This window comes from Danio rerio, chromosome 22 (assembly GCF_052040795.2).
Source record: "Danio rerio strain M-AB ecotype USA chromosome 22, GRCz13ab, whole genome shotgun sequence".
Taxonomy (NCBI): domain Eukaryota; kingdom Metazoa; phylum Chordata; class Actinopteri; order Cypriniformes; family Danionidae; genus Danio; species Danio rerio.
In genome coordinates, this window is record NC_141042.1 from 10,350,524 (window position 1) to 10,364,507 (window position 13,984).

Sequence of the window (13,984 nt, forward strand, 5' to 3'; positions counted from 1 at the left end):
ATGGAATGGGAGGGGATTGAACGTTTTGTTTGTTTGACGCACTTCAGACTGCAAAAGAAAGTGTGAGCAAACATCTAAGAAACAGTGCAGGGTCACATAACCACACACAAGGTAAGGCAAGTAATTGAAATAGGAGGGAAAAAAATTACCTGGAAAATCAATTATTAGTTAGCAATGCCAATTTCGATTACTCTTTGATTAATCGCCCAGCCTGAACTCAAACCATTTTCAAAAAATAATGATTGCTATTTAAACTATTTTAATAGTTTGGAAAGAACTAGTAAGGTGTTTGTAATCATGGGAGAATATTGCTCTATAGAACATCTATTAATTTTATACAGAACTGTTTAATATCGAAACACTTCATTAATAAAGTATTACAGCCTCTTTTTCAGCGTAATGAAACAAGCAAGCACAATAACTTTAGTACATACTTAAAAGCCTCCAGAATATAACAAATCACATAACACTGTGAGTTTATACATGACAATAAAAACAAACAATAGAAAAATAATAATAATAATAAAAGTTCTCACGATGGTGAGGAAGACAAAGAGTCACACTTGAAATCGCAGGATCTAAACAGAAACTGCTACTGAGCTTTTTTGCATTGCTTTCTTATATGAGAGAGTAATGAGCGAGAATACCTGAAACTCTTCCCACACTGAGGGCAGTGATAGGGATTCTCACCGGTGTGGGTCCTCTCATGCATTCTGACAGTCATTGAATCAACAAATTTCTTGTCACAGTATGAACACTTGTACGGTTTTTCTCCAGTGTGCATCCTCTCGTGTACTTTCAGATACTGTGCGGATTTTATTTTCTTGTTACAATGTGAACACTTGTAAAACTGTCCAGTGTGAACTCTCTGGTGCAGCTTTAGCTCCGCATCTCTAACAAACGTCTTTCCACAATCAAAGCACATGTGGTTCTTCACCCCCCTGTGTCTTTTCAGGTGTATATTTAAAGTGCTCATCTGACTAAAACTCTTCCCACACAAGGAACACGGGTACGGTTTCTCCTTCGTATGAACTTTTAAGTGATCCTTCAGAGTATCCGGCCTAAAAAAGGTTTTATCGCAGTGATCACAAGCAAACGATTTGACTCCAGAATGAATACGCAGATGTCTTTTAACACCCCGCAAGCATCTGAAACTCTTCCCGCATTGATCGCATTTATGTGGCTTATCGTCAGTGTGAATAGTCATGTGATCCCTAAGATATCCTTTTAGTCTGAAACTCAGTCCACATTGATCGCACGTGTGAGGCCTCAGTCCAGTGTGAATTGTCATGTGTTCCCTTAGATTTCCTTTCATCCTGAAACTCGCTCCACATTGATCGCACGCAAACGGTTTCTCTCCTGTATGAACTCTTATGTGATTTGTAAGGAGTCCTTTTCGTTTGAAACTCTCTCCACATTGTTCACAAGTGTGTGGGCTCTCTGCTCTTCTTTTCAGTAACTTACTTTTAGTCCGCGAGCGGGTCAGAGGTTTTTTCATGTTATTACTCCTCTGCTTCCCCCGGGTCTTCATCTTGGTTTCTCTGATTGGGTCTAAAATGGAAAAGAAAAGTTGTTATTTTCAGTAACGCATGAATCAATTTAAGAAAAGAGAAAAGGTATGTCAATGCAGACCAATGTTAAGTGGATTTATGAGTATTTTGCCAATTGGGGGAAATGTAAGAGATCTTTTATTCATTTTACATTTACATTTAGTCATTTAGCAGACGCTTTTATCCAAAGCGACTTACAAATGAGGACAAGGAAATTCATCATTAATTAATTCATCATATGCTTATATTGCTGTAATGCAGGGGTCAAACTGCTGGCCCACAACCTTGGATAAACATATTCTTTTGAAATGTCTGGGTAAAAAAAAAAACTTTAAACACGATATATTTCATTTTGAGAAACATTTAAGCTATTTTGTTACAGTAAACATGTTAGACTGAATAATTAAAGTGAATCGTTGACTTCTGCTGTCTTCATTTGTTTCAAGAACACAGATTTCTTTACAATTTAAAACGGCATCTTTGGATGTCTTCTCTGCTGAAGATACTGTTGTCCTAAAACACGCAAATTAAAAGTCTTACGCATACCTTAGAAACGATATGGCAGAAAATTTTGGTGGTTTTAAAACCTTGACTTTTGTAAACCACGGTTAGGCATGGGACGATAACCATTTTCAAGGTATACCGTGGTTTTGAAAAGTCAACATTTGCCAACATGTTTTGCTGCACCGTTCCTAAGGTATGAGAAACATTTATTTACTTTTTAGGACAACAGTATCTTCAGCAGAAAAGATCTCCAAAAATGTAGTTTTAAATTAATTTGTTTAAATCTGTGTTTTTGAAACTAATGGAGAGCCAATGATTAATTTTAATAATTTCATTTGACATGTTAACTGCTCTAATATATTATAAATGTTTCTCAAAACAAAATCTATTGTGTTCAAAGGGGGAAAAGTTTAAATGTTTTTTTTTACTCAGACATTTAAAAAGAACATATTTTAGAGCCATAATTACAATACTGTGAAATCGTTATGTTTTTATCCAAGGTTATCATACCGTCAAAATCGTATACTGTATTGCTTGAAAACGGTTATACGTTATTGCTTGAAAACGGTTATAGTCCCATAACTAGTTTGATGTCCTTTTAAATATGCAGTATGATCACATTTATGCAAAGCTGACAGAAACTCTTGTCAAATGTATTATTTTCTCCATTTGAAAACCAGTCTGTCACTTTTATTATTTATTATTGTTCTGACAACAACATCAGTAAAACATTGAGGTAACTTAAAGCTGGTTTTATATTCACACAATTGGACATTTTCCTTAATAATTTAATTACAGAATAGTATTATTTGCAATTTCAAAACAGAGAAATCATTTCAGCAGCTAATGACTATTAAAGTACAACATTGTTTACAGTCTATTAAATAGTGCTAATGCCTTTTTCAAGTCATACATACATGTTATTTCATACTAAATATTTAAAGTGCCCTGGTAAACAACGTAAGGAGTATCACAAGATCTCAATGAACATGCGACTATAAAACCAACTTTACTTTTAACTGTTGCTGCTTCATGTTTTATGACCTTAATGTACTTCAGAATCACAAATGAGTGGCAGAAACAAGCATCAACCTCTTAGTTCTTCAGTCTCTTCGATTTTCTTTCCTCTTCAAACTTCTCTCCCCACTGCCGTTTCATAAATACTTCTTCTTTTTCCGGTTGGCAAACCAACTCTTATGTGCACATTCCGCCACCTAGAGGGAAGGAGGGTACGATGACCTTTAAATGATATGGATGTAGGTTTAATAAAAGGCTTTTCATTAAAATGCAGCCATTTGCATTGGTCAGAACCTTTAAGCATGTGGGAGAATAATTGTATAGCTCGTTAAAAAATTTAACATCTCATCTTAAGACTTTGATGCATTATTGCCTCTTTTTTAACATGGTGAACTACAGTACTAAGCATATTTGAGTACACCCCATTTTGAAAATGAATATTTTTATCCATTTCTCAGTGAATATACACAATGTATTTTGGTGCATTTGCAATGCAAATGCAATATATATATATATATATATATATATATATATATATATATATATATATATATATATATATATATATATATATATATATATATATATATATTAAAATAATATTTTAGTTACCAAACATATTCAGAAATTGAACGTTGAAAATTGAAATACAATTAAATTCAAGCTAAATATTGAAAAAAAAAATTACAAACTAGAGAATTTCAACTAAATAAAAAAAAATTGCTTCTCTTGATTTTGTTTTTCTTTTTTTATTTGTATTTGTGTTTAACATGTTGTGGGTGTTTGTATCTGACTTTTATACAACACATGAACATATTTATACACATATCTAGGCCTGTGTATAATCTCTATTGGTCCTGTCATACAAATTATCACGTACAAAAAAAGTTTGTACACATGGATGTATTCAATAAATGTTTATTACATGTTACCTTTTCTTACATTTGTCAGCCAGGTTCTTGAACTTCCTCCCATTAAGAGGAAAAACTTTTGGAAGTCTATAAAAGCGGTTTGACATTTCTTATTTTGGCCGATGTAAACAATTATAAAGAACATCAAACAGAAACATTATGATGTTCTGATAGCAATTTCTATGCAGAAGAATCACTTCCTGCCCTTTATCTGAATTTTCGTGTGTCATCAATGACGTCATGTGAAAACAACCTTTACAGTCATCTATATATGCAAACATTGACCAGTGTATCTCAATCCCTTAGCAGCAGCGCCAAGGCAAGATCCAACAGAAAAAGCAGCAACTTTTACCTTTCTTCAGGTGGCACCAGGCTCCAGAATAGTGTAAAAATTATTCTTTTTGACTCTCTTGAATACTTGATTCTGATTGGTCAGTCGTACCATTCCAAGGTGTCTTATTCCCAGATAACATCTGCTGAACTATCATCCTGTTCACATCCATAGTTATATGCTGGTCTGTCAGACTGCGTTTTGTGACTGAATAATTTGTAGGTTAGTGCAGGGGTTATACAGTAAAATACCCTAAATCTGTTGAAACGCATCAATCTGATGGCCGTTGGATACTATAGGGAGATCGCTGACAGGAACAGTGAACAGCTCTGCCAGAGCGCGTCTGAATCTCATATGCTAGTTTATTGTACATTCGATGGCAGAAACACCATTGAGCCTCGCTAGTGCCCGTTTGTTATAAAACATTCCCAGGACATTAATTAGAACAACCATGCAGATATATTAACTAGTTCACACAAATATACACAAAGATAGACTTTCACTTTCATTTCATGTATAGTTTGTGAATAAACAGACTTCCATGTACTAGTTGCAGACACGATCATGAGGCGGTTTTACGCCGACTTTGAAGTAATCAATCAGAGAACAGGAGAAAGAGCATTACTGCAATCATTTTAATATAGCATATTAATAACAAAATACAAAAATTCTAGTTTAATATTGAGTTATTTTAATTCTTGTGGCCCACCTGCAGGATCGCTGAGGTCCACAGGTTAGAATATGCTCCATTCAGCCATTTTCATTTCTGTCAGCTTCACATTTAATTAAATAATTAATTAAACTATTAAGGCTCATGACAATTTTGAACACTTTGTGTCAAGTAGCTGTGAAATATGCAGGATAAAGTACATCCAGGCGGGTGTTTCCACAGAATAAAGCATTCAGGCTTCATATTGGCTGCCTGTGAAAACAACCGGCTGGATGTACTTTATCCCTAACATGTATTACAGTTCTGTTACATAGTTTCATGGTTTGAATAAATGGCTGTGACACAATGTATTTGGCAACACAACAACAAAAAAAATCACTTCTCACATTGTAGCTTTTTTCCAGTGAATTGTAATGTGATCCTTAGGGGGCTAATCACACTGACCTCGCTTTATGCGTTAAGAGGCGCCTTTTTTGAATGGTTTACTAACTACCGCGAGCGCTTTAACTGCCTGCTGCACCTCACGTTTTTTCCCTTGCGCACGCAGTTGAAAAATAAGTCAACTCTGAGCAGAAAAACCGCATTACGCCAGTCTGTTTCATTTTCCAATCAAATAAAAGCAGATGCGGGGTTTCCGTTGAGGTGCCTGCAGTGTTTATGTTTTCCAAGACAACAAGGGAGAGGATGTAGCTTTTGAGGATGGAAAAAAGACGTGTGGTTGCTGTTCTGAGTTATCTGGAGCTGTATGACTTCACAAATCTTGAATATCACATTATTAAATATTAAAGTTATATTAATATCAACAGCAACACTCTAGCAAAATACCCAGCTGATTCAGTCATTGCCTAGCGACTTTAAATAATTGTCATCAAAAAGGCAGTGCGATGTGCCTTGCGTTTTTGGAACGTAAATGTGCTATCGGTGTGATCGGCTCCTAAGACTTCCTTTTTGTCAAAGTTAATGAGCGGATACACACAGGTAAGAAACTGTATCACTTAAGGTCACCATATGTGCGCAAATATGGTGAAGCTAAGGCAGGCATGGGCAAACTTGATCCTCGAGGGCCGGTGTCCCTGCAGAGTTTTGTTCCAACACTAGTCAAACACACCTGAACAAGCTAATCAGTGTCTTCAAGATCATAGATATATACATTAGATGTCGCCTGACCGATTGTAGTCTATTGGACGGAATGTGTCAATAGCGCTGCCATCTTGCTACAGAGTAGCGCTCCTTTGAAATGAATGCGGGACCAAGGTACATTGGAGGACTGTGGCCGTCCAAATCCAGAGATATACACATATATCTATGATCGGGAGTTTTCCTGGATGATAGTATGTAATTTTTTTTTTCTAATTACGAAAATTATAATTTTACATCACTTTTCTACTCTGATGGGTCAGTGACCGCACGGGCATTCCTGACAATAAGCTTGTGTTTGTGTGTACAGAAATGTACTATTCACCCTCCCTGTTAAATTTGATCTAATCATGTCCTGAAACACACCTCCTCTCCAGCTTTCACTTCTCATACTGACGGAAGGAGCGATTCATTTGTGAATTTATCCCCCGAACGACTCTTTCACTAACGTTAGCCGAAAATAATACATCTTTCTGGCAGCCCAGCATCTCGTTGTCATATTTCTTTTGCATTGTTAGCTGATTTTATTCTACAAAACTAGCATAAGCCGAGTGTTTAGTGCGAGCTGGAGCTGTTTTGCCTCATGGTGAATGCAGTAAGTGACTGTTATCATCAATAATGTTACCTGATTAGCACAAAAGAATACAAAAACAGAAAAAAAAATTAATATTACCTATGAAATGTTCTGCCTTTGTGCTTTGTTTTCTTTGTTTGCTCAGCGCTAAAGTACCGCATCTTCACGTAATAACACTGTCTTGACTAGTGCAGTTGAATGACATTTGTCCTGGGAGCACTGTACCAATGTGGAGGCGCTATTGACGCATGCTCATAGTCCCTATGCGATATCTAGTGTATATATCCATGCTTCAAGATCACTAAAAACCTATAAGCAGGTGTGTTTGATTAGAGTTGGAGCTAAACTGTGTAGGACACCGGCCCTCCAGGACCGAGTTTGCCCATCACTGAGCTAAGGGATACGGTTTCTCTCCAGTGTGGATCATCTCATTAACGTTGACATACTGAATCAACAAATCTCATCTCATTATGAACACTTGTACGCGTTTCCTCCAGTGTGGATCCTCTCATACACTTTCAGATATTCTTGTTACAGTGTGAACACTTGTAAGGTTTTTCTGTGTGAACCATCAGGCGCAGTTTTAAATCAGCATCTCTAACAAACGTCTTTCCACAATGAAAGCGCATGTGATTCTTCACACCTTTCTACAGTTGTGTTTGTTTAAACTACTCGAATGTCTAAAACAATTTCCACACAAAAAACACGTGTAAGGCCTCTCCTTCGTATGAACTCTCAGATGATCCTTCAGGGCATCTAACCTAAAAAAAGCTTTATCGCACTGGTCACAAGGAAACAGCCGTACTCTAGAATGAGTAAGCAGATGTCGTCTAACAGTGTGTGGCTTTCTGAAACTCTTCCCGCATTGATCACATTGGTGCGGCTTTTCTCCAGTGTGAATTGTCAAGTGATCCTCAAGACTTCGTTTCTGTTTGAAACAAACTCCACATTGATCACACGTGTACGGCCTCTCTCCCGTATGAGCTCTTATGTGATTTTTAAGGGTTCCTTTATGGGTGAAACTTTTCCCGCACTGATCACAGGTGTGCGGTTTCTCTCCGCTGTGGATTTTCATGTGCACTCTAAGGGATGTTTTATAGGTGAAACTCCTCCCGCACTGATCACACGTGGGCAGCTTCTCTCCGGTGTGGATTTTCATGTGCTCTTTGAGCTTCTCTTTTCGGGTGAAACTCTTTCCGCACTGATCACAAGTCTGAGGACTCTCCGCTTTTTTTTCCAGTAACTTACTTCTTGTCATTGAGAGGCCCGGAGATATATTTCCCAGCTTGGACATGTTGTTACTCCTCTGCCTCCCTTGGATTTTCAGTCTCTTTCAGTGAGTCTAAAATAAAAGAGTTTTATTTTCAGTAGAATCATAAACCAAGGAGAGAAATGTCACTGTAAGAAGAAGCGAACACTGATGCAAATTAATACTATAAAGGTGTGTTGACGCAGACCCAACTTAGGTGGATTTTACAATATTTTATTAATTTGAAACGAAAACTGTAACGAGAATACTTAATTTAAGATTATTAAATGAGATTTTTTTTTCTATGTAAGGCTTCGCAATATGACGATACATAACTTATGGACAAAATAAGTCTATTTTTTCTGATTGAGTTCTATTGTTTATTTCATGGTGCATTGTTCATCATTTGAGGATTACTGCAATCTTACCACCAAAGTGAATAAGAATGCGGTGAGAATGTTGCAAGTCTTAATGTATATTTTAATGAGAAAATATTTGGGTCTAAAATTGTTAGTTGATGTTTTTAAATGCTTTATGTTTCATAAAGAAGTTCTAAATAAAATGATAACATAATTACAAATGAATATTTGGAGTATATATTTTAAAAATGTAAAAAAAAATATATATATATATATATATTTTTTTTTTTTTTTTTTTTTTTTTGAATGATCATTGAAACAATGGGATACCAGCAAGTGATGAAAGCAGGGGGGAAAAGAAGCCATTTGCACAATACAAAACATTTATTTTCCACTCAACTGAGAGATTGAGGTAAGGTTGGTTTTATATTCGCACATTCGTTCATTTAACTGTCTCTATATGGTTTAATATAGAGACAGTTAATTTAAATATTTAATCTGAATGAGCATGTAATTATGACTTCAAAACAATATTACCACTATCTAACTGTGTCAACAATGCTATACTTTGATAGTTGTTGGCTGCTAATATTCATTCATTAATTTTCTTGTCTGCTTAGTCGCTGTATTAATCTGGGGTCGCCACAGCGGAATGAACCGCCAACTTATCCAGCAAGTTTTTACGCAGTGGATGCCCTTCCAGCCGCAACCCATCTCTGGGAAATGGCTGCTAATATGATTTCCCTATTTAGAATTTGCAAAGAATACTTTTCTGAAATTATATTATTAAGGAGAATAGGTGGATATTCGAATATAAAACCAACTTTACCTCTATCTGAAACCAAGGTTTTCTCACAGACACTGTGAGCATTTCTTTATCTCTAAACCCTAAATCAAAATTAGCTCAATCGTGATTTTAAAAATTTTAATTTCATTGAACCCAACCAGTAAAATAATATTAAAATCTTTACACTGATAACATTTAATCATATCATATATTAAGACTACATTCAATTTAATTCATGTATTTGAATAGTGTCAATGCAGCCTAACATAGAAGTTCTAGTAGATTGAAACCATGTAAGTCCAGTTGTCAGAGTTACAGTTCAGTTTAGTGTGGTATAAATTTCACTGCTGAAAGTCTAAACACTGAACAGCAACGTACATATTACATATAAGCAAGCTTAAATTATTTATTTGAAATTCTTCATAAATGCATTTATTTCCAGTATTTCAAATTGGTCAGTCATTTAAAACATTGTGTAGCTGCAAAAGCTTCCTATTTTTTGATTAAATTCGACCCATCAACTCATCAACAACATTAAATCAAGTTATAAGACATGTAAACAACAATCAAATGGGGTTTTCTGGTTTTAAACAAATATCTAAAATTGATCAAAAATGATTTAGGCTCCAATCTGTAGCCGTTTCATAAAAAGTCAACCGCTTTGTTTGCTAACGTTGTGTTATTAAATCACAGCTCTTTATAATTTGACTGCAACCAATACAACTGACGGCTTTATGTTTTAAAACATTGATGTATTTCAGCATCACAAATGAAGAACAGGAATAAACACTAACCCCTTTGTTGTTCAGTGTCTTCAAGTGTCATTCAGTATGTTTGTGGATAAATTGTTTTTGTGATGTGATTTCATAAACACCGTCAACTTCTTCTTTTCGTCTTTGGACGGTTGGCAAACCAACTTACCGTGCATATATCGCCACCCACCGAGGAGGAGGAATATATGACATGTTAAATCTATTTTGAACGTCATCTGCAACTTTTGACAGTTTGACGAAAATATTGAGTTTTTACGTGAGAATTACTACACTTTAAATGTTAAATTGTTTCAATCCACACACACTATAGACAACCAATGCCGATATACAGGGCATATACATTGTTGATGTATGGCCAGAATCAATTATTTTTTATTATTAGAGTCAGCTACATTAGATTCAGCTACACAAAACAACAACACTAATGCCATTGTATTGTGTTTACTAGAAAGTAACATTAAATAATTAAATAAATAAATAAAAACTGCAGTGTACACAACATTTCGAGTAAAGTTTTTCATTGGAATGATTTATGGTTTGTTTACATTTCAAAATATTTCTTATGCATACCCACCTATTCAGAACCTATCAACTGATTCCCTCTGATATCAATTTATGCTAGCTAACTACTAGATTGAAGAAAGAAAACCATCATCTCATTTTTAAACAAAACTGAAAGCTTGAAGACATTGGTGAAGTCTTTCCATTTAACTACTCCCCCAACCCCGAAAAAATAAAACTGAAAAATTAGCCATCAGTGTCTTGGGCCATATTCAATTTTATCAGCATGTCTACGGGTAAAATAACTTAATTCTGAGAAAATCATGAAAATTGTAAATAAATATATTGATAGGCGAAAAAAAATCTGTATATATATATATATATATATATATATATATATATATATATATATATATATATATATATATATATCAGCAATACAGTCCCAGTAGTGAGATTGTTGAGAGAGGGGTCACACACTGGATGCTGCGCCCAGCGACGATGCAGCACCATGCATGTTAGAATTCAAAAAAATAGTCGCGCACCCCCTTGATAGAAAATGCAAAATGCACACCCCTTTGATTCTAAAACGCATGGCGCTGCGATGCAATATCTCACCCTATTGCACACAGTATGTCATTTAAACATCAAACATTGTGCATTCTTCTTAATGTCAGCAAAACACAGTCATTTCAAGATAAGTGTTTTGTCATATATAATAACTTACCTTAAAGATGACAGACTGTGAAGGCTCTAGTGATGTCATCAACGCAAGATAAAAATATACTTTACAACCAAAATCTCCCAAATATTGATTAGAAAAATATGTACACAACTTATTTTAAACAAAATATTTATGAAAAAATGCAATGATCAACATCATCTTTAAATGAAACAAGTTAAACAACACAAAATCATTATAATGATATAATGAAATAAAATGATATCTGAAAATACAACTAATGAGACATTGTTCATTTGGAAGGAATCACTCTTAATATGGATCACATATATGATGGTTACATATCATTGCATCACCCTGCCTTAAAACTACTCAATGTTAAATGATATTAATGCAGCTAAATTAATACATTAATGCATACAAAACCAAAACTGATTACATTAATGAGGTACAAAAATATAATTTCCAGATATGTTTTCCTACTTTATTTGTGGTGCATATAAAGCAATATGGCTTTAATGTTCCGTTTTGTTTTGGTAATAGCTTTACTTTCACTTTCACTTTCCTTCCATCCTGCTGGGTTTTTTTTTCCCCCGTTGGGTTGTTTACAAGCTAGAAAGCTGAGAAACACACTTTCCACCTACACAGTGAGAATTGTTAAGGCAATTAATGATACAGAACAGCCAAAGTTTAACTTTCACTTTCACTTTAAAAAAGCTTCCCTCATGCTTTAAAATGTAATTGTATAAATTCAATGTAACCAGTCTTCATTGTACAGCTCTTGTGCTCCTACAATCCAATATCTGTGGAATTACACTTTGAATAATGGTTCTTTAATTGCACATTTATTTTTATGATTGCGCAGATAGGCTAATTTACCAAAACCCCTCCCACACTGAGCACAGTGATATATATGGCTTTTCCCCAGTGTGGAACCTTTCATGTATTTTCAAAGACGCTAACCACTTAAACACCCTTTCGCAGTGTGAACACTTGTAAGGTTTTTCTCCAATGTGAGTTCTCTGGTGCAGCTTCAGTTCAGCTTTCGTAACAAAGGTCTTTCCGCAATCAACACACGTTTGATTGTTCACACCATTGTGTCTTTTCTGGTGTAGTTTTAAAGTGCTCATCTCACTGAAACACTTTACACATGTAGAACAAACATTAGGCTTCTCTTTTGTATGAACTTTCAGGTGCTTCTTCAGACCGTCTGCCCTTAAAAAAGATTTTCAGCACTGATCGCGGTGAAATGGTCTTTCTCCAGTATGAAAGCGCAGATGTAATTTAAAATTCTGCGCATGAGCGAATAACTTTCCGCAGTAGACACATGTATGTGTTTTTTCTCCAGTGTGGATCCTCTGATGTATTTTCATATGTCCTGGCTGACTGAAGCCTCTGTCACAGTGTGAACACTTGAAAGGTTTCTCTCCGGTGTGAGCTTTCTGGTGCTGTTTCAGTTCGGCGTCTCTAATAAAAGATTTCCCACAATCAAAGCACAAGTAATCCTTCAAACCACGGTGTCTTTTCAGGTGCGTACTAAAAGCACCAAACTGACAAAAACTCCGTCCACACAACAAACACACATAAGGCTTCTCCTTGTTATGAATTTTCAAGTGGGTCCTCAAGGAATCTACACTGGTAAATGTTTTATTACACTGATCACAGTTATACGGTCTCGCTCCAGAATGACAAAGGAGGAGTATTTTAAGACTTTTTGCGTATCTGTAACTCTTCCCACATTGATCACATGAATACGGCTTCTCTCCGGAGTGGATCAGCATGTGGCCTCTAAGGCCCAGCCTTTGTGTGAAACTATGCCCGCACTGTTCGCATGTGAACGGTTTCTCTCCATTATGACCTCTCATATGAATTGTAAGACTCTGTTTATATTTGAAGGTCTTTGCCGCACAGAGAGCAGGTGAGATGTTTTTTTTTAGCTCTTTTCAGCGATCGTCTTGCAGAGTTTTTTAAAGATTTGTGTTTCTCATTCTTTCCACGTAATTCACCATCCTCCTTGTTTTCTTCTTTTAGGTCTAAAATGAAATAAAAATGGTAACACTTTAGTATAATTGCTTTTTGAGTTGATGATTGATTGAAATAAGATGGAGTTTGTACGGCGAGCTAACCAGAGGATACAATTGGTGAATAAATATCCCTCAAAAAATTAAAAAATGTATTAATAAACTAGATATAATTAACAATAAATATACAAATGACTGAGTCATCAATGTATAATTCGCACCATGCCTAGCATTCAGTAATCAATTCATTCCTACAAAAACAGCAACCAGGCACACAGTCATTAATCTCTCCATGAATTAAACAGAGCTACTTTGTTGCTTGTAGCTCGGCAGACCCCAGCACGCACACCTAGCGCTTTACAGAATGAGGATAATGCAGAACTTACCCCTTTTAAACCCTGCTGAAGAAAATTTGCTGTTTTTTGCGGCGTAAATAAAATAATTCTGGAACACAAGAACGCTAATAGAATTAGGGCACTTATAGTGAAGTCATCACTACGAGGCGGCGAAAACGTACGGTTGGAAAAACAAGACCAGTTTTGGAATGATTTAACTTCATATAGTATTTTTTAAGGTTAATATAAATAGTAATTTGCTCCTTAAGGACTTTATTTGTTATTTTGAATATACTGTGAACTTTCTTATACTTGCTGGAAATTTTACTTTCACAGAGGTTCTTTAAAAAATCCATTTGTATAGACTTCATGAGTGAAATAGAACAAATTAAAATCATTCAGATTAATTGATAATAATAAATTAGCTTCTTTCATGGGCAAATATGATGAGATCTTTTATGCTACATGATTTCTTTTGATTATTATTTTTATTTATACCTTATTGTATGATTCTTTTGCTCTTTATCCTATCTAATGTGATTATTGTGTAAAATAACTGTTCTTTTTTACTGTATTCTAAGTC

At 35.3% G+C, this 13,984-nt stretch overlaps 1 protein-coding gene and 1 long non-coding RNA gene across 3 annotated transcripts; both read right to left on the reverse strand.

The window, feature by feature from the left end:
• Positions 1-331: 331 nt before the first annotated feature.
• LOC100007966 (uncharacterized) lies at positions 332-3,224 on the reverse strand. Of its 2 annotated transcripts, none has more exons than XM_087303984.1 (2): positions 3,147-3,224; positions 332-1,551 (listed from the first exon to the last, which is right to left on the reverse strand). In XM_087303984.1, the coding sequence occupies exon 2, from the start codon at positions 1,529-1,531 to the stop codon at positions 593-595; it is 939 nt and encodes a 312-aa protein (XP_087160110.1). In that variant the 5' UTR covers positions 1,532-1,551; positions 3,147-3,224; the 3' UTR covers positions 332-592. The 2 variants fall into 2 exon arrangements, with proteins under 2 accessions (XP_087160110.1, XP_087160111.1); XM_087303985.1 differs by having other exon boundaries at positions 3,099-3,224.
• Positions 3,225-7,556: 4,332 nt separating this feature from the next.
• Positions 7,557-9,978, reverse strand: si:dkey-253d23.1. Its single transcript, NR_188772.1, is given in 2 exon segments — positions 7,557-8,039; positions 9,888-9,978. It is a non-coding gene; the product is annotated as a si:dkey-253d23.1 (long non-coding RNA).
• Between the last annotated feature and the right edge of the window lie 4,006 nt (positions 9,979-13,984).

Bases quoted from the DNA above. Each gene is read 5' to 3' on its own strand.
- LOC100007966 (XM_087303984.1), bottom strand. From the start codon at position 1,531: ATGAAGACCCGGGGGAAGCAGAGGAGTAATAACATGAAAAAACCTCTG.